General features: G+C 30.9%; 1 protein-coding gene across 1 annotated transcript; it reads right to left on the bottom strand.

Annotated features, from left to right (window-relative positions):
* Positions 1-177: 177 nt before the first annotated feature.
* Positions 178-25,798, bottom strand: LOC132750066 (dnaJ homolog subfamily C member 25-like). Its single transcript, XM_060740005.1, has 11 exons — positions 25,660-25,798; positions 18,523-18,551; positions 17,830-17,898; positions 15,239-15,289; positions 14,443-14,497; positions 12,674-12,780; positions 11,194-11,337; positions 5,556-5,620; positions 4,468-4,663; positions 3,497-3,562; positions 178-2,862 (listed from the first exon to the last, which is right to left on the bottom strand). Exons 1-11 carry the CDS (start codon positions 25,763-25,765, stop codon positions 2,740-2,742), a joined length of 1,011 nt encoding a protein of 336 aa, XP_060595988.1. The 5' UTR covers positions 25,766-25,798; the 3' UTR covers positions 178-2,739.

The raw sequence follows: 25,798 nt of genomic DNA, 5'->3' as shown, positions 1-25,798 counted from the left end.
AACCTACTTTATGATTACTTTCCACATCTGAACAAAACCATGTATTCTTCACTTACCTACATACATATGTGTGACATGCCCCTTAAATATGATCAACATTCTAGACAGACTATAGTTAGTCAATACATGTTACACTACATTATGTTTGTTCACAGAAAAAACAACATGACCAATATCTATAAATATCTAATATTATTTTATTCATATAACTTAAACCACAGAATATAATCAGATGTAACTGAACTACTAGTTTGACCTGTTAACCTTTTCAAAATGAGACAATAAAATCCCCTTTAAAATAAAAACCAACAATATACTATTGACAATTTCTTTGGTGACATTACATTACCTATAACAGTTGTAAAAATGATAGTTACATTGTTCTAGTAAAACTAGATTTTAAGTAAGTAATACTACAAATTTCTATAAAACATTAAACTAGGATCATTATTTTGACAAAAAAAGAAAAGTTAAATAGAAACTTATATCAGTAGACCAACCATTAATTCCTAAATTTAGAGCATTGAGATAAAAAATCTTGCTCAAACTTTTAAAAAGCTAAAAACAAACAGTTAGCATCTTTTAACGATGTCATTTTAGTGTTACCGAATTCTAGCTCTTATATACGTTGTGTTCATACATTATACAGTATAGATGTTAATGCCAAAATCAAATAAAAAAAATATGGTAAAATATTTGTAGCGCGATATCTATTTATCAAAAATATTTACAAAATAATAACTATTTTGTCCTTATTTAAAGATATTGCTAAGTAGTTTTTATCACAAATTATTACCTTACTACAATCAATAGATGAGATTCTTCACTGTTGTAAATGATTATTACAGGGGACACAACTCTTACAGAATAAAAGCAAGAAAAACCAATACTAGAAAATGTCAGCGAAATATACACTCCTGTCTTTACAGATAACTTTTTCGCAAATTAATGCATTCAGAGCATACACAGATTATGATCAAACCTTCATTTCTGAAACAAATTCTGTGAGCAGTTCTAACTACAATTTTATCATGAATGAAACATAACTGAAACATTAAAGATGAGCTTTTACTGTTACAGTTTGACATTACTGCCAATTATAATGTCTTCTCAACACATTAAGTAGAGCTAGAAGCTAGAGCTGTACCTCAAATACCTTATATTCATTCAAAACAAAAAAAAAACTTACACTTGAGCCAATTATACTTGTCCAGGAGTGTGTTGCTTTTTTTGTTTTATTTTGGTTTAACTCACACCAACACAGTTTTGGTCAAATAGGGACTTTCCAGTACTGGTGGAGGAAGACCTCCGGTGCACTTCTGTGCATTATTTCAGACATTATTGGTCACTTTAGTAGTCAGACATAGATGGGCACCTTAGTAGCACAACCAAATGTTCTGAAAGCTAGCTGGATTGCTCCCTCACATAAAAGAATCTAAAAATCCCCCTCAGGATTCTAACAAACAGTATTAAGGTAAAAGGTGGTTTGAAGTTAACAATTTTTACCACTTGACAACTGCCGCCCTGCAAAACATTTACATTATAAGTACAGATAAACAATAGAAGAAATAAGATTTCAAACATGTAGATATACAAGTTAATTTTCCTCATTCCAATATTTCTAAACAAACACTTGTATGTTTGTACATTATTTCTAATACATGTATATTTCATACTATCAGATATGATTTTCATTTCTTTCTTTTCATAAAAACAGCATTTTCAAAGTTCACAAAGGGCAATAATTCAGTCCAATTCCATGCCAGAGTGATGGTTCTTGGACAGTGACAATCATGATCCTAGACACAAGAGAAGCTTCTAGTGAACATACTCTATAATTAAAGAGAATAATTCTCAATGTAAAACTTATCCAACTTAAGTAATGTAAAATGTGTCCAATTTAAGTAATGTAAAACTTATCCTACTTAAGTATTTTTTTTCAGGGAGACAATCAAGTAAAAATCCTTAATACACTAAGAGTTATAGGTCTTACATAATAATCTATTATTTCTATCCTGAGGACATGTTAATTATTTTTATCCTGAGGACATGTTAATCATTTCTATCCTGAGGACATGTTAATCATTTCTATCCTGAGGACATGTTAATCATTTCTATCCTGAGGACATGTTAATTATTTTTATCCTGAGGACATGTTAATTATTTTTATCCTGAGGACATGTTAATCATTTTTATCCTGAGGACATGTTAATCATTTCTATCCTGAGGACATGTTAATTATTTTTATACCGAAAACCTGTTCATTATTTTTATCCTAAAGAGATGTTAAGTTACAATGGTAAATGTGAAACATAGTTATATGTCAAATCTTAACCAAATGTTACACAATCTCTAATAAACAGGCCAAAACTCCCTCCTTTCATTTAAATAGTTGAGCTGATAACTAAAACTAGGACACATCTCAAGAACATACAATGTTTAAAAAGTACACTATCACAAATTCATGAAGAGAGAAAGGATATGTTAAATTTTTTGTACTTTAGCTGTTAATATAATCTATATTATTCTTCTAAAGCAGTAATACAATATGACCCTGTAACAGTTTGCTCACTGCTTGTCACTACAGTCTGTTTAACTACTTTACAGTTACAGTTTGCTGAACCAGCTGAGCAAACTTCCCTAATACTTCATCCAATAACTTACAATCAATTTCATATACTATGTTTTAAACTTAGAAACATGAACACAAGAAGATATAATCCTATAATAATGTTATCGTTATTCTGGTCCGAAAGTCATTTGTCCAGCTCCACCCTTCTTCATATAACGTCTATAACTTTTATATCTTGCACTCTCAGCTAACTTTGTCTTCATTTCTTCATCTTGTTCTTTCTTCCATTCCTGATGTTATAATATATATAACAATATATATCATAATGTATAACAATAACTTATATTTTTGACATTATAAAATAACAATAACATCCATTCCTTTTTTTGTTAGGTTTTATATTACACCAAAACAATATAGGTCATATGGCGACTTTCCAGCTTTACTGGTGGAGGAAGACCTCAGGTGCCCTTCCGTGCATTATTTCAGGCACGAACCAGCACCCTAGTAGAACCACTGATGTTCAGTAAGCTAGCTGGATAGCTTCCTCACATGAAAAAAATCCAAAGTCCCTTTACACTTTAAAATGACAATTACAATTTCTCTCATACCGGACATTATAAAATAACAATTACTTCCATACCTCATTACAACAGAACAATCACTTCCATACTTATCATTATAAAGTAACAATTACATCTTTACCTGACATTACAAAAAATATATATATTTAACTATAACTAACTCTATCCTTTACATAAACAGAAAACAACTGATAATGAACAAACACTTCCTTCTTTATGAAAATCTGTACAAGTATCATCCCTCTGAATCAACAATCACAACAAAATTATATGAAAATTGCTGACTCTGTTTAATTAATTTGAACACACATATTCTACAATATATATTAAAAAATCTTACTTCAAAATGTTCTCTAATCCAGAGTTCTTTGTGTAAATATTTCTCCTTCTCATGTTCCTCTAATGCCTGAAAGTTTAATAATTCTATTAACATAATAGTGATTAATTTTTGAAAAACATGATTATCTCAAGATGAAGGCAATCTAATGTATTTATCAGTTCACTAAAACAAAGAATAAATGATGTTTTTGTTCAAAATTAGTATTCTGAATTGCACCATGCAACAAGATCTTGATCATATGTTTTACTTACAGATTTCAAACATTTCAGAAGTATATACAAAGGTTCAGAATTACGCTGTCTCGGCTTAGGACTTCCTTGCTTAGACTTAATCCAAAACTGGCAGGTGGAATGAACATTATGAAAATTTATTAATTAACTTTTCGATATTGGGCACATTTTCACATCAAATATAAGGCAAATATGAAGTTTACCACAACATTATGAACATAAAACAAGGCCATAATGCAAATAGTACGACCTTTATGAGATAACTCGGCTATTATGAGATTGGAGTATTTTGATTGGCTCTCCAGCTCGACCATTATGAATCTGCTTTTTTTTTCATTGAAAAAAGTTGCCATTTTGAATTGCTGCAAGATAGGTTTCCGAGACATTTTTAAAACAAGAATCTCATTTGCAATACCTAACAAAACGGAATTTCACAATACTATTTTTTGTTCACTAACTACTTAACTTTTTTTAGCTTATGTGTAGTAAATTAATAAAATTGTCAATAATTAAGTGTTCTCATAATGGCACTGTTATTGGGCTTTAGACTGTCATATTAGCCTTTGGCCTCAGGCTAAAATAACACTAAACAGTTTTCAGCCCAATAACAAGGCCATTATGTAAACACTTAATTATTAACATTATATTGATAAATACCCCACATAAAATCAAGAAACACCATAGAACAAATAGAGTAGAATCAAAGGAACACTGTAGATAAAGTACAAATATACTACTTACATCAAATTGGCTAGAATTAAGTTTAAGATATTTTCGTATCATATATAGTTTCTCTTCCGTGCCATATTCTTCTCCTTTAATCTTAAACTTCCAGATCCATCTAATATACCACTTTATATACATAAACAGATAATACGGGCTAAACAAAAGTTGAACCCATAATACATCTGTATATGTCGGCTTTCTATATCCTCCCCTAAAAGTATAGAAATGAACCATGTCATGACAAAACCAATATAGTGGGTTTGCGACCAGCATGGATCCAGACCAGCCTGCGCATTCGCGCAGTCTGATCAGGATCCATGCTGTTTGCTTACAAACCCTATAGCAAGTAGAGAAACTGATAGCGAACAGCATGGATCCTGATCAGACTGCGTGGATGCGCAGGCTGGTCTGGATCCATGCTTGTCGCAAAACCACTATGTTGGTTTTGTCATGACACGGCTCAAATATATGTATAAAAACAAGAAACTACTGTTGTTGTGACAGGGTTTTATGTCACACCAACAAAGTATAAGTCATATAGTTACAATCCAGCTTCACTGGTGGAGGAAGATCCCTAATGCCCTTATGTGCATAGAAATTAATTTTGTTCAGAAGTTACGTAACACTGTGTAAAGGCTGAATATTGTTAAGGTGATTTCATCTTAACTTATTTAATGTTTAGAAAAATATCAAATAATATATTTGTAACAATAATGTCCAAGTTAGTACTGTTTATATTTGAAACTATTTTAAAGACAAATGTCAAATCTACGTATTTTAAAATAAGACATATCAGGACATATCACAGTATTTTACCTTAAAAACATATCACACAAAACCAACGTAATGGATTTGCGACCAGCATGGATCAAGACCAACCTGCGCATCCGCGCAGTCTGATCAGGATCCATGCTGTTCGCTTACCAACCCTTATACAAGTAGAGAAAATAATAGCGAACAGCATGGATTCTGATCAGACTGCACGGATGCGCAGGCTGGTCTGGATCCATGCTGGTCGCAAACCCATTATGTTGGTTTTGTCATGACGCGGCTCAATTATGTTATAAGTTTGGTCAGTAGAGCAGACAAGAATCAGTTCTCACCTTATATCCATGTTATCTTCAATAATTTGTTTAATAATGGCTTCTTCTTCTTGTTTCATCTCTTCCTATAAATATAAACAAGAGCTGTCGGTAGGACAGCATGCTCGACTATTCTAAGTGCTTGATAGTAAAAGAGCCTTGATAATGTTAAATTTTTTAAGTTCACTAAAGGGCCAATTTTTTTTTATAAATTCATGTTATAGGCCAATTATACAGTATTGGCTTGACTAAGGTAATGTCACAAGGGTGTTTTTAATACTAATAACCTATGAATACATAAATTTGACAGAAAAGGTACAAAGGCTTGTTATTAAGATGTTTTATCAAGTAAATCACTGCTTTATTATTATGAATGCATAAAATTGTCCCAAAAAAGGCACAAACCCTTCAGTAGTTATTGAGATAACAGTGTACAAGCAAAACTTTACCATGACTTTCTAAGTTGAAAAAGGGGAGAAAAATCAGCCTAAATGCAAGATAGAATTATGGATCTTTGTCAGTGACCTACAATTATGACCCTAAATGCATATGTGAAGTTTTGAATAAATATCTTTAATAGTTATTGAGATATGTAAAACTTGCATGTAAACATTAACCAAGAGACTAAGTAGAAAAGGGAATATGAATCAGCCTTAATGCAAGATAGAGTTATGGAACTTGGTCAGTGACATACAATTATGACCCTCCAATTATGACCCTAAGTGCATGTGTAAAGTTTCAAGTAAATATCTTTGAAGACCTTTAACCTTTAACCAAAATTTCTAACTTTCAAAGGGGCAAATAATTCTGCAAATATTGCAGGCAGAGTTATGCAATTTTGCAAACTGATGTCCATTGTTACTATAAAAAAGTATTTTAAATTTCAATTGAATATCTCAAGCAATAATTGAGATATTTGACTTAACAAAAAAACTATAACCAAAATTTCTAAGTTAAAAAGGGGCATAATTCTGTCAATATTGTAGGCAGAGTTATCCAACTTGTCAATCTGATGTACCTTGTTACTATAAATAAGTATTGTAAGTTTCAATTGAATATCTCAAGCAATAATTGAGATATTTGACTTTACAAAAAACTTTAACCAAAATTTCTAAGTTAAAAAGGGGCATAATTCTGTCAATATTGTAGGCAGAGTTATCCAACTTGTCAATCTGATGTACCTTGTTACTATAAATAAGTATTGTAAGTTTCAATTGAATATCTCAAGCAATAATTGAGATATTTGACTTTACAAAAAACTTTAACCAAAATTTCTAAGTTAAAAAGGGGCATAATTCTGTCAATATTGTAGGCAGAGTTATCCAACTTGTCAATCTGATGTACCTTGTTACTATAAATAAGTATTGTAAGTTTCAATTGAATATCTCAAGTAATAATTGAGATATTTGACTTTACAAAAAACTTTAACCAACGCAGACGCCGACGCGGACGCTGACGCCGACGCCGGGGCGACTACAATAGCTCTCATATTCTTCGAATAGTCGAGCTAAAAATACATAGAGGATATTGAATGAGTGTAAGTTGAGGATATTGAATGAGTGTAAGTTGAGGATATTGAATGAGTGTAAGTTTAATACTGGATTTATTAAACAAGCTGAATAAAATATTATATTACGCGAGCCTCTGGCCAGCATAATATTATTTTATCAAACGAGTTCAATAAATTCAGTAATGAAGTGACATAAATTTCATTTTCTATTTATCACATACCAAAAATATAGAGCTTGAAGTGAGAAAGAACCATTTTTCATTGATGTGCCTTTAGTGTAACGCTAATATTTAACGCGTCTTAACGCTATGTTCATACAAGAGCCACCGCCCGGCGGGGGCAACGCTCGACTTTTTACTTTTTCTAAACGCAAACATAGAAAGGTTTGAACATATATTGATGTTTCCTTTTTATAAATTTAGTTGGTCTGTCTTGTCACATTAGTTTTGTTTATATATTTTGTATATATATGAATAGAAACATTAAGCATATTTCTAAAAATAGCAACAGTACACAATTTCTAAAAATAGCAACAATGACGCAATTTCTAAAAATAGAAAAAATGACGCAATTTCTAAAAATAGAAAAAAATGACGCAATTTCTAAAAATAGCAACAATGACACAATTTCTAAAAATAGAAAAAATGACGCAATTTCTAAAAATAGAAAAACATGACGCAATTTCTAAAAATAGAAAAAATGACGCAATTTCTAAAAATAGAAACAATGACGCAATTTCTAAAAATAGAACAAAAATGACGCAATTTCTAAAAATAGAAAAAAATGACGCAATTTCTAAAAATAGCAACAATGACACAATTTCTAAAAATAGAAAAAATGACGCAATTTCTAAAAATAGAAAAACATGACGCAATTTCTAAAAATAGAAAAAAATGACGCAATTTCTAAAAATAGCAACAATGACACAATTTCTAAAAATAGAAAAAATGACGCAATTTCTAAAAATAGAAACAATGACGAAATTTCTAAAAATAGAAACAATGACGAAATTTCTAAAAATAGAACAAAAATGATGCAATTTCTAAAAATAGAAAAAAATGACGCAATTTCTAAAAATAGCAACAATGACACAATTTCTAAAAATAGAAAAACATGACGCAATTTCTAAAAATAGAAAAACATGACGCAATTTCTAAAAATAGAAAAACATGACGCAATTTCTAAAAATAGAAAAAATGACGCAATTTCTAAAAATAGAAACAATGACGATATTTCTAAAAATAGAAACAATGAGGAAATTTCTAAAAATAGAACAAAAATGACGCAATTTCTAAAAATAGAACAAAAATGACGCAATTTCTAAAAATAGAAAAAAATGACGCAATTTCTAAAAATAGAAAAAAATGACGCAATTTCTAAAAATAGCAACAATGACACAATTTCTAAAAATAGAAAAAATGACGCAATTTCTAAAAATAGAAAAACATGACGCAATTTCTAAAAATAGAAACAATGACGCAATTTCTAAAAATAGAACAAAAATGACGCAATTTCTAAAAATAGAAAAACATGACGCAATTTCTAAAAATAGAAAAAAAATGACGCAATTTCTAAAAATAGAAAAACATGACGCAATTTCTAAAAATAGAAAAAATGACGCAATTTCTAAAAATAGAAACAATGACGCAATTTCTAAAAATAGAAAAAATGACGCAATTTCTAAAAATAGAAACAATGACGCAATTTCTAAAAATAGAACAAAAATGACGCAATTTCTAAAAATAGAAAAAAATGACGCAATTTCTAAAAATAGCAACAATGACGCAATTTCTAAAAATAGAAAAACATGATGCAATTATATACATGTATATATATGTATATATATATATATATATATATTTGATATATATATATATATTTGATATATATATATATATATCTATATATGTATATATATATATATACATGCATATATATATATTTATATATATATATACCTGCATATATGTATATATATACACACACACATTTATATATATATATATAATACATATACTATACATACACACACACCAATAAATGCACAATCTGAGAAAATTCAGTAATATAACCTTCAAGGTCAAGGTCATTAAAGAGCCCAAGCAAATTTGGGTTTGATAAACAACAAGGTCTGGTCCTTAAGAATGTTCTGTTATAATATGAAGTTTATCCCTTCAAAAATAGCAAAGTTACAGTCAGTTACTGCCAAAACAATGAAAATTTCAATAATTTGACCTTCAAAGGCAATGTCATTAATGAGTGAAGGTCAAGGTCTTTCGGTATATTTTTTAACAGTTATCTTTGAAGATTATTATGTTCAAGTCTGAAGACAATCCATTCAAAAATAACAAAGTTACAGCCAATAATAGCCAAAAAATGAAAATTTCAATAATTTGACCTTCAAAGTCAAGGTCATTGATGAGTGAATGTCAAGGTCTGACTGGTTATTTTTAAGGGATATCCTTGAAGATTATTATGTTCAAGTTTTGAAGACAATCCATTCAAAAATAACAAAGTAACAGCCAATAACAGCATGAACAAGCAAAAATTGGACTTTTAACCTTGAAGGTCAAGGTCATTTATGGATGAAGGTCAAGGTTAGTGTGGTCTACTGAAAGGTCTTGTCCCAAGGGTTGTTGTGGCCAAGTATGAAGACAATACACCAAGAAATAAAAAAGTTATGATCCAGGTACAAGTTTTCGGACGGCAACGGCAACGGCAACGGAGACGGCAACGGCAACGCCGACCTGACTATAACAATACCTCTACTTTTTTTTTCAAAAAAAAAAAAGTCGAGCTAATAACACTAATGACGTCACGTCAAAATATATGCTTCGCCATGCAATACCATTTTTACAGAGTCGCAAAAATAGCATAGGTGTGTGATATAAACCACTGTATAAAACACGGGCTCACAGGAGGCCATTGGGCTTGACTATACTATGTGCTTGATAAAAAAAAGTTTGGTAAATGTAGTAGTTCTCAAGAGGAAAATTTTATTCAAAATACATGACAGAATTTTCTTAGCATACAAAAGGCTGTTAATTCAAGCAAACGGCATTCTAGAGTTATACATCTTTGACAGTGTGTAAATTCTCATGCAGCATCGTTCAGCAGAGGTAGTGTCTAATCTAGCAAATAAAACTATAACCAGGAATTTCCATTTCAAAGTGGGCAATAATTCACTTAAAATGCAAGCTAGATCTATGGGCTTTAAGAATGTGACCCAAAATTATAACACTGACAAAACATGTGAGAAAGTAATCTTGTATACACAACTTTAACTTGACATTTTTAAAGTAAACAAAGAGCTACAACTTGATAATCACAGTGACAGTCACCTTCAATTATGATCTCAAAGAAATGAGTTGTGTTCCAAGTGAAAATCTCCAGGATAAATACATTGTAGATATCGATCTGGAATGCCAAACTTTAAACAGGCATTTTCTAAGTTAACAATGGGCTACAATTCAATCAAATCCAGGCTTGATTATGGGTGGGTCTTGGATACTAACTTTTGTTAATGATTTCAAAAAGTCCAGCAAGCAAAGGAGCTATATATGTTACTGAATTAATTTCCATATTAGCTGCAATTTATATTCTGGTGACCTTATATTAGAATCGGTTAGCAGAATGTGTTTTGAACACTTATATCTATTTTCTAACATTATCATTTATTCTAACACAACCCACATTTTTCCCTATTGAACATAGAAGGATGGAAAGTGTGTATTACTAAGCAACAAAATTGCTGTTGACGTTCTATATTTAGACATGTGACATAACCATTAGACATGTTACAGAACCATTAAAAATGTGACATGCTAAAAATAAGTACGGAAACAAATCAGGTGCAATTAACTTGATATCAAGTATGGCAGCATTATTTGTTGTTGTTGTGTTAGAATCAAAATAATATATCCCAGTCAATGATTTTATAGCTTGATAACATCACTGTTTGTCATCCAGATGTGCATCATTATATCACGAGGACTACGTCTTTGTGATATAATTCCTCGTATCCAAACTCCAGCGACTTATTTAGCGATAAAATTAGTGATTGGGATATATTATTTCTTTAATAGAAAAGACAAACCTGGTATCAAATACTGATAAAATTTGATAATAAAAATGCATCATAAATGTTACCTTTGTTTTCCGCCCCGACTCTGACTTCTTAGAAACTGGTAATAGACCTTTTTCTTTAGCCGTAACTTGAGCCTTGTATCTGTACTTCTGTTCCTTACACAGATAATTAATTGCCTCCTTGTAATTTGACCAGGCTCCATAATACTGTAACAGTACATTCTAAAGTAATTTTCTGATAACCGTGAAATTTTACAATTTTTACAATATCATGTTAAACAACGTCAATAATTATACTGTAATAATATCTTTTTAAGTAACTCTGTCTCACTAATTACCCACGGGGAATATAAGAAATCTCTCTGTCTGTGCATCCCTGTATCCGTCCCAATTTAGGCATTGACCTTTAGGCAGGGTAGCAGTGGTATGGGATCTTCACATCATTTGAGTCAAGATTGAAAAAAAATCTTCAAGGGGTTTAGAATTAATGAATCAGACACATAAAATTCTAACATTTGATATTCATGAGTGGCCTTGATCTTGAGCAGACACAGCTGTTGCATGGTTTCTGCACATTACCTTGTTTAGGTGAATATTTTACTAAAGTTTTTTTTTCCCCAAAAAAAGTATGGAATTTATAGAGCTGACAAATTATTTGGAGATGGACTTACTGACAGACCTTCATGACTATAGCCCTTCCTCACACTATTTATGTGGTGGGGATGTAGTTATAATTTCATGTTTACATAGAGGATATTTGTTTAGTTCAGTGTAAGATCGGAATATATTTCACCGAGTGAGCACCAAAAGGTATATTTCATGAAAAGCGCGCCAAATAATAATACAACGTGACGTCATTTGCGACGTCACGTCATTAAGTTGGTACCCAGTACTGTGCACACTGGTATTTCACTGAAACAACGTAAGGGGCTTAAATTCAAAACAGTGAAATTATCAAAGTGGTAATTTCACTGTTTCAAACAGTGAAATTACCAGTTTTATATCACTGATATATTTCTATAGACCACCGAAAAGCATGTAATAATACTTCTTTACTAATTTTTTATCATGTTCCTGTAACACTAAATCAATAAATATGTGGAGGCGTGGCCAAGTGGTTAACACGTCAGACTAGTAATCTAAGGATTGCAGACCGCATGGGTTCAAACCCTGTCAGGGGGAGACCATTGTTTCCCTTAGCAAGGAACTTAACACCCATTGCTTAGTACTGGTTGGAGCCAGGAACAAATTCCAGACTGTTTCAATAAGCTTATAGCTTCCTACACAATCAAACTAGAATAAATTTGTATAAAATAAATATGTGAGATTATAAATTCATGGCTTAATTAATATAATAATTTAAAGGGCATGGCAGAATTTTTGACTGATATTTTTTGCCCGAATATTTGGCCATTCATTAATTAATGCAAATGGTTCTACTCGTAGAAAAGAATGTCGCAAGTATAAGTTCTATGTAATTATCATGAGTGTTATAATTATCAGGCAAGGCTAGTTAAACATTTAGCAACTAAGATAGATATACCTGTACAATAGAAATCACAGTTATTGTTACAGCTATCACAATTCTAACATCAACTTTAGGAGCTGTTCTAGTTCTGTAGTATCTATAATAGTTGTAGTAAAATTCATCTGAAAAATACAACTTTATATATTTCTAGTGACTAGAATTAGTGTTACAGAAACATGATATAAACAACTGTAACAATGTCTTGCAATGTCTTGTGAATAATTTCAAATCCTATCAATTTAAATAATGATCAAGTGTTGCCTGATGATAACTAGTTGCATGTTGAAGCTACTGTGTAGCAGTTTTTTATTTTGTTTTGTTTAATAGAAGGCCATAGACTCCTTTGTCTATTGTTACTGAATGAACTGTTTTGTTTTCTTTTGTTCAGTTTACAGTTAGATGACCCTCTATTAATATTCAGACCTGAAGACAGATGATGGAGTGATTCCTATTTGTTGCCATTACTCTATAGAAGGCAACATATAGACGGAGGTAAAACCCTATATGGAACCACTATTCAGTAGGAGGCACCATAAAAATGTTTATTGACAATAAAAATATGGCAATTATCTCTTATGCATTTCTACTGTATATAAAACATTGATCATAATACATTGTATGCTGACTTTTTGTTGAAATTTTTCTTTACCTAGAAGTTAGTTCACAACAATAGTGTAACATTTGTTCTGTTATACATTAGTATACTATTGACACCAGCTGTAACCTATCAATATATCTAATGAAACCATTAGCTGTTAAATAAACACATATGTTACATTCATCAATATTTATATTGTATGTTATAATATAATATACAATAATTAATACAACTACTCACATAAAATATACAGCAAGTCTTATTTTAGTTTTCTGGCAGGTTTTGACGGTGAACTTAAATACTAAGATCATTTTTACAGAAATCTGCTGTGTGCTTTCTAATTTATCCCCATTCATTGATTTTATTTTAATTGTTCTTAAGTTACCAAATAAAAATTACTGTATAAGTGGTTACTTTTGTGATGTGGAAATATTTGTGATTTTGCGAATTGAAATTATTTGCAAATATTTGATCGCGCAAAAATTATTTCTATTAAGCAAATTTTCTCCTTTCATTTGAAAACATGTTTTCATAAAGCATCCTACGTGAATAAGATTGACTGTTCAGGTACTGAGATTGATTTTTCTCATTGCTTGTTTGTTTAAGTTGGTCTTAATAAATCACAAATGTTTGAATGAAACAACATATGTGTTAGTTACACAATAGGTTATTCATATCACAAAATAATGTTTCAAAATATGACAAAGAAATGTGTGATCAGGTCCTTATCAAACTAACAATATATATTTCAAGCACTTATATAAATAACAAAGATATAAAACAACTGAATCCAGCGATTACTATAACGGCATACTCATAACTTGTTACTTAATGTACCTGCTTAAATAATGATATCACAAAAACAACATTAAATTCAAGAAATCATATTTTCGCAAATATTTCTGCACACAAAAAGTCCACTTTTTGACATTCACAAAATTTTTGTATCCACTTAAAAAGTAGTTTACTAATCTCAGCATGAATTTAAGCAAACAAAAGCAAAGAATTATTCTCACGTAGTATTTACCTTTCGTTTAAACCTTATAACACTTTGTTTTAAAGGACACACAAATAAATCATGAAATATAAAATCTACAATATTGCACAAGAACATACGTGCAGTTTTACAATTAGATAAATACATTGATAGTTCATGTGAAAGTTAACAGTGTACAATATAGTTTACCTGGGTGATCAAGCATGTAGTCATAATCATTTCTGGAATCTTCTTCTTTAAGAATCTAAAGATATACAAAACATAATATTTTACTTTGCTATGGATCAAATGTGTGTTTTTATGTTGTTTTTTTTGTTGCTAGAATCATTTTACACTGATCGTCAAAACTTGAAATAAGTACAATCAATTCTTAAGGATATGGATAAAAGAATTATGGTTGCACAATACATGTATAATGTGACGTACAAACCCCAAACACCATATTTTCAACAAATATATATATATTCTAAATAAGTCATTTAAATTTATTTTCCTGACTACTTTTTACAGTCCTTTGATTGGTCTCTTCATACAGGTGTACAATGTTAAAGATATTCTATGCTCAAATTTAATACTTAAATTGTTTATAATTGTTACACAGTCTCTTTGTAGTAATAGCAGAAACATGTTTTGACCATATACAAAGTACATATAGCTTTAACTTACAAATATATTATTTATTATTAAATATGTCATTTAAAACACTTTATTTGACATGTAATAGAGGACATAGCTTCCCATACATAGTTTGTACATTTTTTTTATTCAAGTTAGGCATATCAGTAAGAATTTCAAGGATTAAATTAATTTCTGCGATAAAAATATTTTACTCACAGATGATCATAGTATTTCTTTGACTGTACCTAATATGCTATGAGGTAATGTGTACCTCATAATTATGTTATAAGGTATGTGTAATAATACCACATATGTTTTTATGTAATGTGAAATTATGCTTCATATAAGGTATGTGAAATTATTATACCTCATACGCATTGGCGATTTTTTGGAACATCTGTGAAGCTGCTTCTTTTTTCTGAAACAGATAAAATTGAATACTAGTTATCATAATTATAATACACATAATACATATTCTAATACAGATAATCAAAATCATTGGATCATTGGACTTATAAACAACATTATCTTTAAAGTGACATTATGCCCATCCAAGGGTATATAGTGAGTGAACGGGTGAAGATCAAAATAAGTTTTCATTTTGCCATCCTTTCCATTTAATAATTAAGTTCGCATAAACAATAAATAATACACAGATCAAAATGAAATTTCTGTTAACATCCATTAGAATTTACCTATAACGCTTAGTTTATAAAAAAAAGAGTGGGGCAGTCTTTTTAAATTTTTGGCAGATTTATAATTTTATCCTTAACATTTTCCAATATCAACTGTTGGTCAAACACTATTTTGACAATCGATCTTTTGAAATATAAAGTCAATTCAGTTCAACTAGACTATGAAAATATGAGCATAATGTCACTTTAACTTTAATATTCATGAAATATTTTCTTAATGATTACACAGTTAATATATAGTATACAAAACTAAATATGTGACCTGTAAAAATGCAAACTGATGTAAATAATATATGATATTAAAGAAATTAAGCAAACTGACAATACATTGTTATAAAAATATCTAAGTAAGAAAAATGTTTAACTATTCATCACATTGTATTTTTATATTGTGTTTCTCCTTTGCATAATCTACTATGTTACTAACACAGTGGTTAATATAAATTGGAGAAGATAATTCATTTACATGGTCACGTGTTACAACAGCGGTCAGGAAAAAATCCAAGTATCAGGTATGCCTGAGATCATATATCATTTTTCGTCATAGAGCTAAGGCCCTAATCATATTTCAAGCTCAAGTTTAAACTGGTATATTGGTCATCATATATATTTTATAATTAATCAATTATCATTTTTAGTGCCTTAAATTACTACAAATATCAAAACCAAAGCATTTATTCATTTCTCTCTATGTTTGATATGATCCCATATTCCGTGCGTTCCGGATCACAGGTCGCAATATTATCCTGTATAATCATGTGGTACTAGAAAAAAGCCCAGATGAAAGAATTCCATAGTATTATAAAATAAAGTTTTTCTGGTTGCCGGAAAATTGAAATGTTTTTTTTCCAGAACAAAAATGTTAAAATATAAACATTTTCAAGCGTCATTTCAACTTCTTTCAAAATATATAATGTTTTTGAAGAAGGATTATGAAATATAAGTAAGACGGCAGTTTTTTCTTTATCTTCTGGAGGCCTGCTGCTTTAACATTGAATTAACTTTTAATATATGACCTCTCTGCTTTTTTAGAAAATAGCTTTAAAATCATAAAATATTTTATATGAAAACCTCACTAATAATTAATTGTGATAATTACTTCAAATTTGTGTGCACATTATTTTTTTGTTTCACACCAGTAACTGTTTCACACATGATAAAGCAGATGAATAATACATTGACATTAAAACTGTCGTAACTTGACAGGTAGTCAATCAACTTTACATTTGAAGTAGTAACAATTGTAAGGTTAATATATGATACATTCTACATAAATCATTAAAACATATAGCTTATATTGTACACTAATTATTGAAGAATTGCTAGTCTGATACATCAAACAATGTACATTATTTAATGCAGTAACAACTGAAGTTTATAATACATGTTGTTTTGTCTGATCCTTCTAACTTTGCATATATAAGAAGCAAAATAAAGTGGTTAATTAATAACTCACATATAAATAACAACAGACAGGTATATGCTAACAAATTCTTGTCCTGACAGCAAGTGCAGGAATAAAATTACCCAAAAACTTAAAGCATATATAAAATTATATAATGAAAAGATCAAAATGTATAAAATAAGTGGGAAAAAAATCAAATAATATACAACATATTATAATATTGCACATTAGTAAAGCTGCTCTTTCATTGGATAATCATCAATTTCAAATAGTTTACCAAATTCAAAGTTTGTAAGTCATTGCACTAGGCTACTTTTAAGGTCCAACAGGCCTTGACCTTTGACCTGTTTGTTTCATTTTTCCCAACAGTATTTCAGTCATATAGGCGGGTAGTTTCCTAACCATCGTTCCTGTAGAGTTACACCAGTACTAGACTACCTTCCTCCATGCTAAACTACCAAAGCATCTCCCGGGGTCGAACCCACATCAGAGAGGTAACTGGATTAGAAGTCATCGACTCTAACCCCTCAACCACGGAGGCGGTTGACGACCTTTGACCTGTAAATGGGTGTAGCAGGTAGAACTCATCAAGGTCAAGCCACATATAAAGTTTCAATGCAATAGCTTGAAAGTATTTAAGTCAATGACCATAAGTGAAAATTTTACACAAATGATTAACCAACACTGTCACCAAGTAGAACAAGACAACAGATTCTTTCTGCATCAAAAAGTGGACGTAAAAAGAATCTTACTAAACATCAAATAACATAAGTTCAAATAGTCCTTCCAGTCTGAATCAGGATGCTTTTATTCTATTTCCAATTTAAACTTTGTATTATATAAAAGTTATAAATTTACCTCTTCTGTCTTGTGCATATCTGGATGCCATTTTCTGGCCAGTTTTCGATAAGCTTTCACGATTTCTTGCTGAAAATAAAATCATATTATAATGTTTATCTTTGCAGAGTGATACTCTAGGTGAAAGTTAAATAAAACATTAATTAGCAAGAAAATGGCTAGTAATATTGTGTTTAAATTAATTTTGAAAAAGATAGCTTTTGGCAATCTGAAAGCTATGGATACAAACATTCATATGAATCTGATATGTTTTGACTTTGTAAATAGGGACTTAATTATTTCAGCCCTACAAAACTGTGTGAAAAAACAAAATACAATTAAATTTGACAATAAGATATTAGCACACATTTGCCTGTTCCTATATCAGAATGAACTTCAGCAAATTTGTCAGTATGGCAATCACAATCTCTTTTAAACACTCGAGAAAAAAGTATATTTGGCATTGGGAATGAGTCTGATAATCTGACATTGTGAGAAGCATAAATTTTCACCAGTTATAAACCTCTTATTAAACGTCATCTATAAATAACTTTAGACAATGAACAGTTTTAATCATGTACAGAATCTGAAGCAGCCTAGACAACATATTTAACATTGTTACCCAGCTTGTTGTTGTTGTTTTGTGTTTTACTACAGTAAAATAACTGAAGGTAAACTAGACATAGATTATCTTAATAATAATTGTTTTATTACCCTTGTTGACTCTCTTGTGACATCGAGAACTGTAAAAGAGAAAATTATAATTATATAAAATACAGTATTAGAAACATTACCACTAATTAGGACTATTTACATTTAAAAATATCACTGCCCTGGTTTCTTTTTACATTAGAGAAAAAGAGATGTGACCATTTTACAACACAGAAGATCCAATATATTCAACTGAACCTTTAAATAATCTTTACAATTAATAATGGTACAATGTATATATAAACAGCAGAGATATTGGTAATAAAAGATTTGATTCATCATATTTGGTAAAGTTTTATACTTAGTCATAAGGTCAATTTCCAGTTTTTTTTGACAGTATTATTATTGAAATGGCATCTGCAGTTTGATTTTTACTGAATAACTACATTTATATTAAATATATTATACAGAGAAACATCATTTTGATCATAAGAAACGTACTCGAGTTTGATCATTTTTTTTCGCCCAACCCAAACTTTTACCAGGGCTCTCAGTAGGGTCAGAATTTCACGAGTTAAAGACTCTTTGGCCAAAATTTTCATGAGTCAAATAATTTTTTTCTAGTGTCATTTGACTACATGAATCATTTTTATGTTACAAAAATTACTGTTTTGGAGGTCATTTTGTGTAGATTCTAGTCTAAATTGATAATATTTAACATGGAAAAAATGCCTTGTTATAATGTATATAATAAAAAAATATTGTTATAATGTATATAATAACAAGAGCTGTCTGTAGGACAGCACGCTCGACTATTCTAAGTGCTTGATAGTAAAAGAGCCTTTATATTGTTTATTTTTTTAAGTTCACAAAAGGGCTAATTTTTTGTTATAAATTCATGTTATAGGCCTTAGAGAGAGTCTAATTATACAGTATTGGCTTGACTATTTGGAAGGTAATGTCACAAGGGTGTTTTATTTGAGTATAATAATACTAATTACCTATGAATACATAAATTTGACAGAAAAGGTACAAAGGCTTGTTATTAAGATGTTTTATCAAGTAAATCACTGCTTTATTATTATGAATGCATAAATTGTCCCAAAAAAGGCACAAACCCTTCAGTAGTTATTGAGATAACAGCTTACAAGCAAAACTTTACCATGAATTTCTAAGTTGAAAAAGGGGAGAAAAATCAGCCTAAATGCAAGATAGAATTATGGATCTTTGTCAGTGACCCTAAATGCTTATATGAAGTTTTAAATTAATATCTTTAATAGTTATTGAGATATGTAAAACTTGCATGTAAACATTAACCAAGAGACTAAGTAGAAAAGGGGATATGAATCAGCCTTAATGCAAGATAGAGTTATGGAACTTGGTCAGTGACGAAGGGAGCGTACATACAATTATGACCCTAAGTGCATGTGTAAAGTTTCAAGTAAATATCTTTGAAGACCTTTAACCAAAATTTCTAAGTTTCAAAGGGGCAAATAATTCTGCAAATATTGCAGGCAGAGTTATGCAATTTTGCAAACTGATGTACATTGTTACTATAAAAAAAGTATTTTAAATTTCAATTGAATATCTCAAGCAATAATTGAGATATTTCACTTTACAAAAAAACTTTAACCAAAACTTTTAAGTTACAAAGGGGCATAATTCTGTCAATATTGTAGGCAGAGTTATCCAACTTGTCAATCTGATATACCTTGTTACTATAAATAAGTATTGTAAGTTTCAATTGAATATCTCAAGCAGTAATTGAGATATTTGACTTTACAAAAAACTTTAACCAAAATTTCTAAGTTAAAAAGGGGCATAATTCTGTCAATATTGTAGGCAGAGTTATCCAACTTGTCAATCTGATGTACCTTGTTACTATAAATAAGTATTGTAAGTTTCAATTGAATATCTCAAGCAATAATTGAGATATTTGACTTTACAAAAAACGTTAACCAAAATTTCTAAGTTAAAAAGGGGCATAATTCTGTCAATATTGTAGGCAGAGTTATCCAACTTGTCAATCTGATGTACCTTGTTACTATAAATAAGTATTGTAAGTTTCAATTGAATATCTCACGTAATAATTGAGATATTTGACTTTACAAAAAACTTTAACCAACGCAGACGCCGACGCCGACGCCGGGGCGACTACAATAGCTCTCATATTCTTCGAATAGTCGAGCTAAAAAAATGAATAGCATCTTTACAGTGAAAGATCAAATTAAGCAGCAGCTTTCTGATTTAAAGTTTAAAATATAAAGAAATATCTTTACTGGTATCATGCAGAGATCTGCCGAGGACGCGATTTTGCGCCATTGGCGCTAAAAAAATGAGAATGGCGCAGGAAAATCGGCAGCAAAGGGCCATGGGCGCATCTAAAATCTGTGCCAGACTTATAAGAAAACAAAACTGTCTGCTGGGTTATTTAGTCATCCAGTCAAAACTGGTACCAACAGCAACATGTTACCCATGCTCCTGTAATTACGCATATTCTTGAGTTTATCCATTCCCCTATAGCTTTTGTCCATGTTATCTACTTACCGCATTTCTTCTCATAATCCCTTTCCTACACAGATACTTATTTCTACTACCGTAAATTTAATCCAATAAAACAAACAAACAAATTAAACAACTACTTAATATTTAAAATGATTATCGGTAACTGAAAAAAAAGTGTTGGTATTTTAAGAAATGCTGTAAGTTACAGTATAATCTGACAGGTGTTCAACTTGATCAACCCTAAGGTCACTCAAGTTCACGCAAGTTTTGGCTGCTAAAGTGTAAAAAAAAGATGTATATTTCGTCATCAGAATGTTTGACAGGGTGATTAACCAATCAGAGAAACATTGTGCATGACTTTTTTCATGATCAAAAGGTCTGTCGGCAAACGTCTTTGATGTATGCTGTCTAAACAGAGGCATACAAGGGCAATAAAATTCGTCAATATACAGTGGTTAGGGACATTTGGTGCAAAGTAGGAACAATTAAATGGATAATGCACAATATAAGACATTACAAGTAAGAACCAGCAATTATGTGAATAAATTTGCATATCAAATTTTTGAGCAGCCATTTAAAAAATATTTTCATTTTTGCCTGCAATTAATATTAGTTAGATAGTTACCATGTAGGCATAATTTTTTATTATTGGTAAAGTACTGAATTATAAGTGAACCACTTGTCATAAAATATGATTTAAGTTTTATTACCGGGGCAATTCAATTATCTACAAACTTTTTAACAGTTATTTTGGTCAATGTTTACTTATTTTCCCAAGGCCCATACTTTGGTAAAAATGGCCCATCATTTTCAGACCAAGTGGGCCCAGGGCCCAGTACTTTCAAATTCTTGGCAGATCTCTGGGTATGCTATATATCATATTAACTTTAAATTCCAAAATGCACTAGGAATATTGAATGGAAAATAACAAATGTACAGGCACCCCAAGTCAATCAAAGACGTATAATAAACCTTTAAAAGCACTCAATAATTGACACCTCAAGTATGTAATTGTTATCAGTTGTGTAGAGCTATTTTTAGCGCTGTAAAATTGCATCCAATGATGTCGCGCTTCAGTGCACATGCTATAAACAATGCTGTGTATTACACACGGTGACATTTTTTTAGTGTGATTTGAACATGTGTAGGATTTGATAGGTAATTAGGTGAGGATTTAAAGTAATTATTATTGCATAGCTGAAAATCCCACGTGGCAAATTGACTCTTGAGCAGATTTTATCATGTGTCAAATTTGTGCATTTCCTGATTTTCACGAGTCAAAACCCGGATCCCCGTGTCAATTGAGAGCCCTGCTTTTACTCACAATTTTTTTTATGGGAGCGGGCCAGTTAATTTTTCAAGGCCTGGAGTTCAATTTACATAACAAATCAAACATGAAATTCATATTTCCAATTGGACAACAGAGCCATTGTGTATAAAAAAAGTGTTTAGTGAAAAAATTGACTGAAAGTTTGCAGCTGGTGGGTTTAATAAATATATAAATTTATAATAGCGTTATGTTTAATAAATTCTGTCAGCTTTATATTATGAGCTCACTTTTAGTCTTTGCCTTATTCATCAATTGAAAGAGTGAAAAATTAGCTAAAGGTCTTCATCGAACCTGTTCATAAACTATGACATGACGTGAATGCTGAAAATAGACCCCTAGAGAAAGTCCAACAATAATCGTGCCAGGAATCTGACATGCTCATATTCATTCATCGAGCATGCCATGAAGTAAAGTGAAACATACCTTGATAAAACTATGTGTTATCTGTTGATAAGCCAAGGATGGACATATATATAAAACTTATTACGAACATAAAATACCTAATAGTTTCCAACAGGTAAAAATTCAGCACTTGGTCGCCATATTGCCAAAATGTTTGACCACGTAATTATGAGATTGACCTTTACGGGTTAATTAGCTTGGATGGTTAAGAAAACAAAACCCTTGTGATTCTACGATATTTAAATAATTGTTTTATCGCAAAATGCACAAGAAATAATAAGGACAAGTGTATAGATCAATCTGAAAATGAAAAAATAAGGTTAAATCAAGGTATGTTATTCTTGTTCTGTTTCGTAAAAGGTGTGATCCCAAACTGCCTAGCCACATCAGATGAAAAACAAAAATGTTAAAAAGAGCTTATACATTTTGTAAAGTTATGGAAGCCAGAACTATGAAAACTATCTTATTTTTTCTTAGCTTAAGGTCTTCAGCGTACCCGTTTATATACTAAGACATGACTTGAACGCTGAAGATAACCCCGTAGGGAAAGTCCACCAATAATCGTGCCAGGAATCTGACACGCTTGTATTTATTCATCGAACTTGCCATGAAGTATAGTAAAGCATACCTTGATAAAACAATATATAATCTGTTGATAAGCCAAGGATGGACAAATAAAAATCTTATTGGGAACATAAACTACCTAATAGTAAGGGTGTAACGGTTTACCGGTATACCGATATATTGCAATATGAAAAAATAAATTTCGAACCGCGGTACGATTTTTGGAAAACCGGTATTTTATAAAAATCATCATTTTCAATTAATTGCCTTCTAATTTTGTACAAATTTCACATAAAATCTTTAATTGGCAAATTTTGTTGGCGCCAACGTAAGATAAAAGTATCCGACAACTAGTACACTTAAAAGTCAATAAGCGGCCGCATAATTTACATAAGCGGCCCATATGTGAAAGGTCACACACGACTAGTTTTGTTTATCAAATTGTGTGACACTACTTTCTATTTATTCCTTACATTTTTGTTAAGTTTCTACTAAAAATATATACATATAATAATAATATATAAATGTTACTCCATATTTACATCAAAACATATACACGACAATACGTATTGCAATATATTGCAATACGCATCAGCAAAATGGCAATATATTGCAATACGGTTTTTGCTGTATTGTTACACCCCTACCTAATAGTTTCAGACAGATAAAAATTTCGGCACTTGGCCGCCATATTGCCAAAATATTTGACCACGTGATTACGAGTTTGACCTTGATGAACCCATGTGTCTCCAATATTTTTATAGATTACTTTTTTAAAAGATATTGAAAAAGGTGACTTACTGACTCCCTAGTTCTCGCGTGGCACCTGAATGTAGTCGGCGTTAATTAATGTTTTACAGTTAAATAGGCAATTTTAATGACTTTTATTAATATTTTGATACTTTAATTGGTATCGTCGAGTGACCCGTTTTTACGCTGCCCTATTTCGACGCCATTTATATTTTGCCTCATAATTGATATAAGCGGCCGCTTACGTCATTACTGTACTACGCTATAGCAAAAGGGGATTCCTCTAGTTTGTCAGGTAACAATATGTAGTAAGTAAGACACCCAAAGGTAAGATTTAGCATGTTATACCTTATTTAAGAGATTTTTGTATGATTTCACTAATGCAATTTTGACCCTCACTTTACTATGTCATGCTTTCCTTAAAAAAATCGGCTGGAAAATACCTCCCTGTCTGCTGACCTCGTTTCCTCATTCTCAGGTCACATGGCAGTAAAATTACCCAATAGTGTTGTTTTTGGCGCATTTTTTCACACTAAAGCAACCTGTACGTGCTGTATATTTTTTTAACGGTTATTAATCGATGAATGAATGTTAATTGAAAATTAATTTGATATGTTTATCTTATTTGGATGGAATGAATTGCCATGATTTAGTAAGTTGCTCTGCTAAATGTATTATTTTGTTTTTGCAGGTTCAACAAAGGAAGTTAATGTGCTATTTTCCAACCTTTATTATTCAGCAGAGGAGGCCAAACAGACTAGGGCAACCACCCAAACCACTGTAAAAATACAACAATAGCATTTACCATATATAATTATGCTTTATTATTGAAAGAAATAAAGAATAGATAAACTATTTTTCACTTGGTGATACTTTGCAGGTCTATGCTCTTGATATTGGTGAATAGCGTAAGTAAAAGTATTATGGTGTACAGTCTCCTGTAGTGTGTAATTAAATTAGCCAATCAATAGCGTCGTTTTAGGGCACTCTCAATCAAAATGGCCGCTCCCGGATGAAGTGAAAGTAGGATTGTTCTTGAAAAGGAATAGCTGGAAAACAGCTTAAATTTACTCATTTCATAAAGGTTAGAGATTGTTTAATAAGTTAAAACATTTTATACAATACAATCACATGGTTTTAATAGACGCATACAAAACAATCCTTATGGGCGTCGAAACTGGTCACTCGAGGATATAGAACGATATTAAAATAATTGTGTTATCCTAAAATGCACAAGAATTGATTAAGTCAAGTGTATTTGCAAGTGAAAAACAAGAATAAATCAACTTATGTTATTCTGGTAAGGTTTCGTAACGGGTCTAATCCAAAACTTTAATGCCGCATCAGATGAAAAACAAGAATGTTAAAGAGCGGCTTATAAAGTTTTGGAAGCCAGAACTAATTTTTTCTTTGCAAAACGTGTATAATGACTCTGGAAACGTTTTCCCCCCTTTTTTCAGGCCTGAACACAATGCCGCAATGTTTCTCATAGCCAATAAGAAATTGTGAAATAAGCAAATCTGACAAATTAACGATTCGTCAAAAGTAAAACCGTTTAGCATACATGTCAAACCGACAAACGTCATCCTGTTTGTAAAATATCGTTAACTAATATAATCAGACTAAATAAAACATAAAAAAGGACATACTTTCGTAGCAGTTTTCATGGCCACAATAAAGCCCTTCAACTGAAGCATCGGCTACACTAACACAGAAAGAAATTAATAAAGAAACTAATAAAAGTGAAACTGCCATCGTTGACAGCCGGTTATTACAAAATTATCAAAC

The sequence above is a fragment of the Ruditapes philippinarum genome, unplaced genomic scaffold, assembly GCF_026571515.1.
Source record: "Ruditapes philippinarum isolate M1 unplaced genomic scaffold, ASM2657151v2 ctg263_1_1_1_1, whole genome shotgun sequence".
NCBI lineage: Eukaryota > Metazoa > Mollusca > Bivalvia > Venerida > Veneridae > Ruditapes > Ruditapes philippinarum.
Note: the sequence above shows the minus strand (reverse complement) of the source record. Positions and strands in the feature narration are given on the sequence as shown.

Coding starts and splice junctions, on each gene's coding strand:
- LOC132750066 (XM_060740005.1), bottom strand. CDS start 25,765: ATGGCAGTTTCACTTTTATTAGTTTCTTTATTAATTTCTTTCTGTGTT. Junction 5,621..11,193: donor AGTCGGGGCGGAAAACAAAG/GTAACATTTATG, acceptor TTATATTTATAG/GAAGAGATGAAACAAGAAGA. Junction 4,664..5,555: donor GAAGATAACATGGATATAAG/GTGAGAACTGAT, acceptor CTATACTTTTAG/GGGAGGATATAGAAAGCCGA.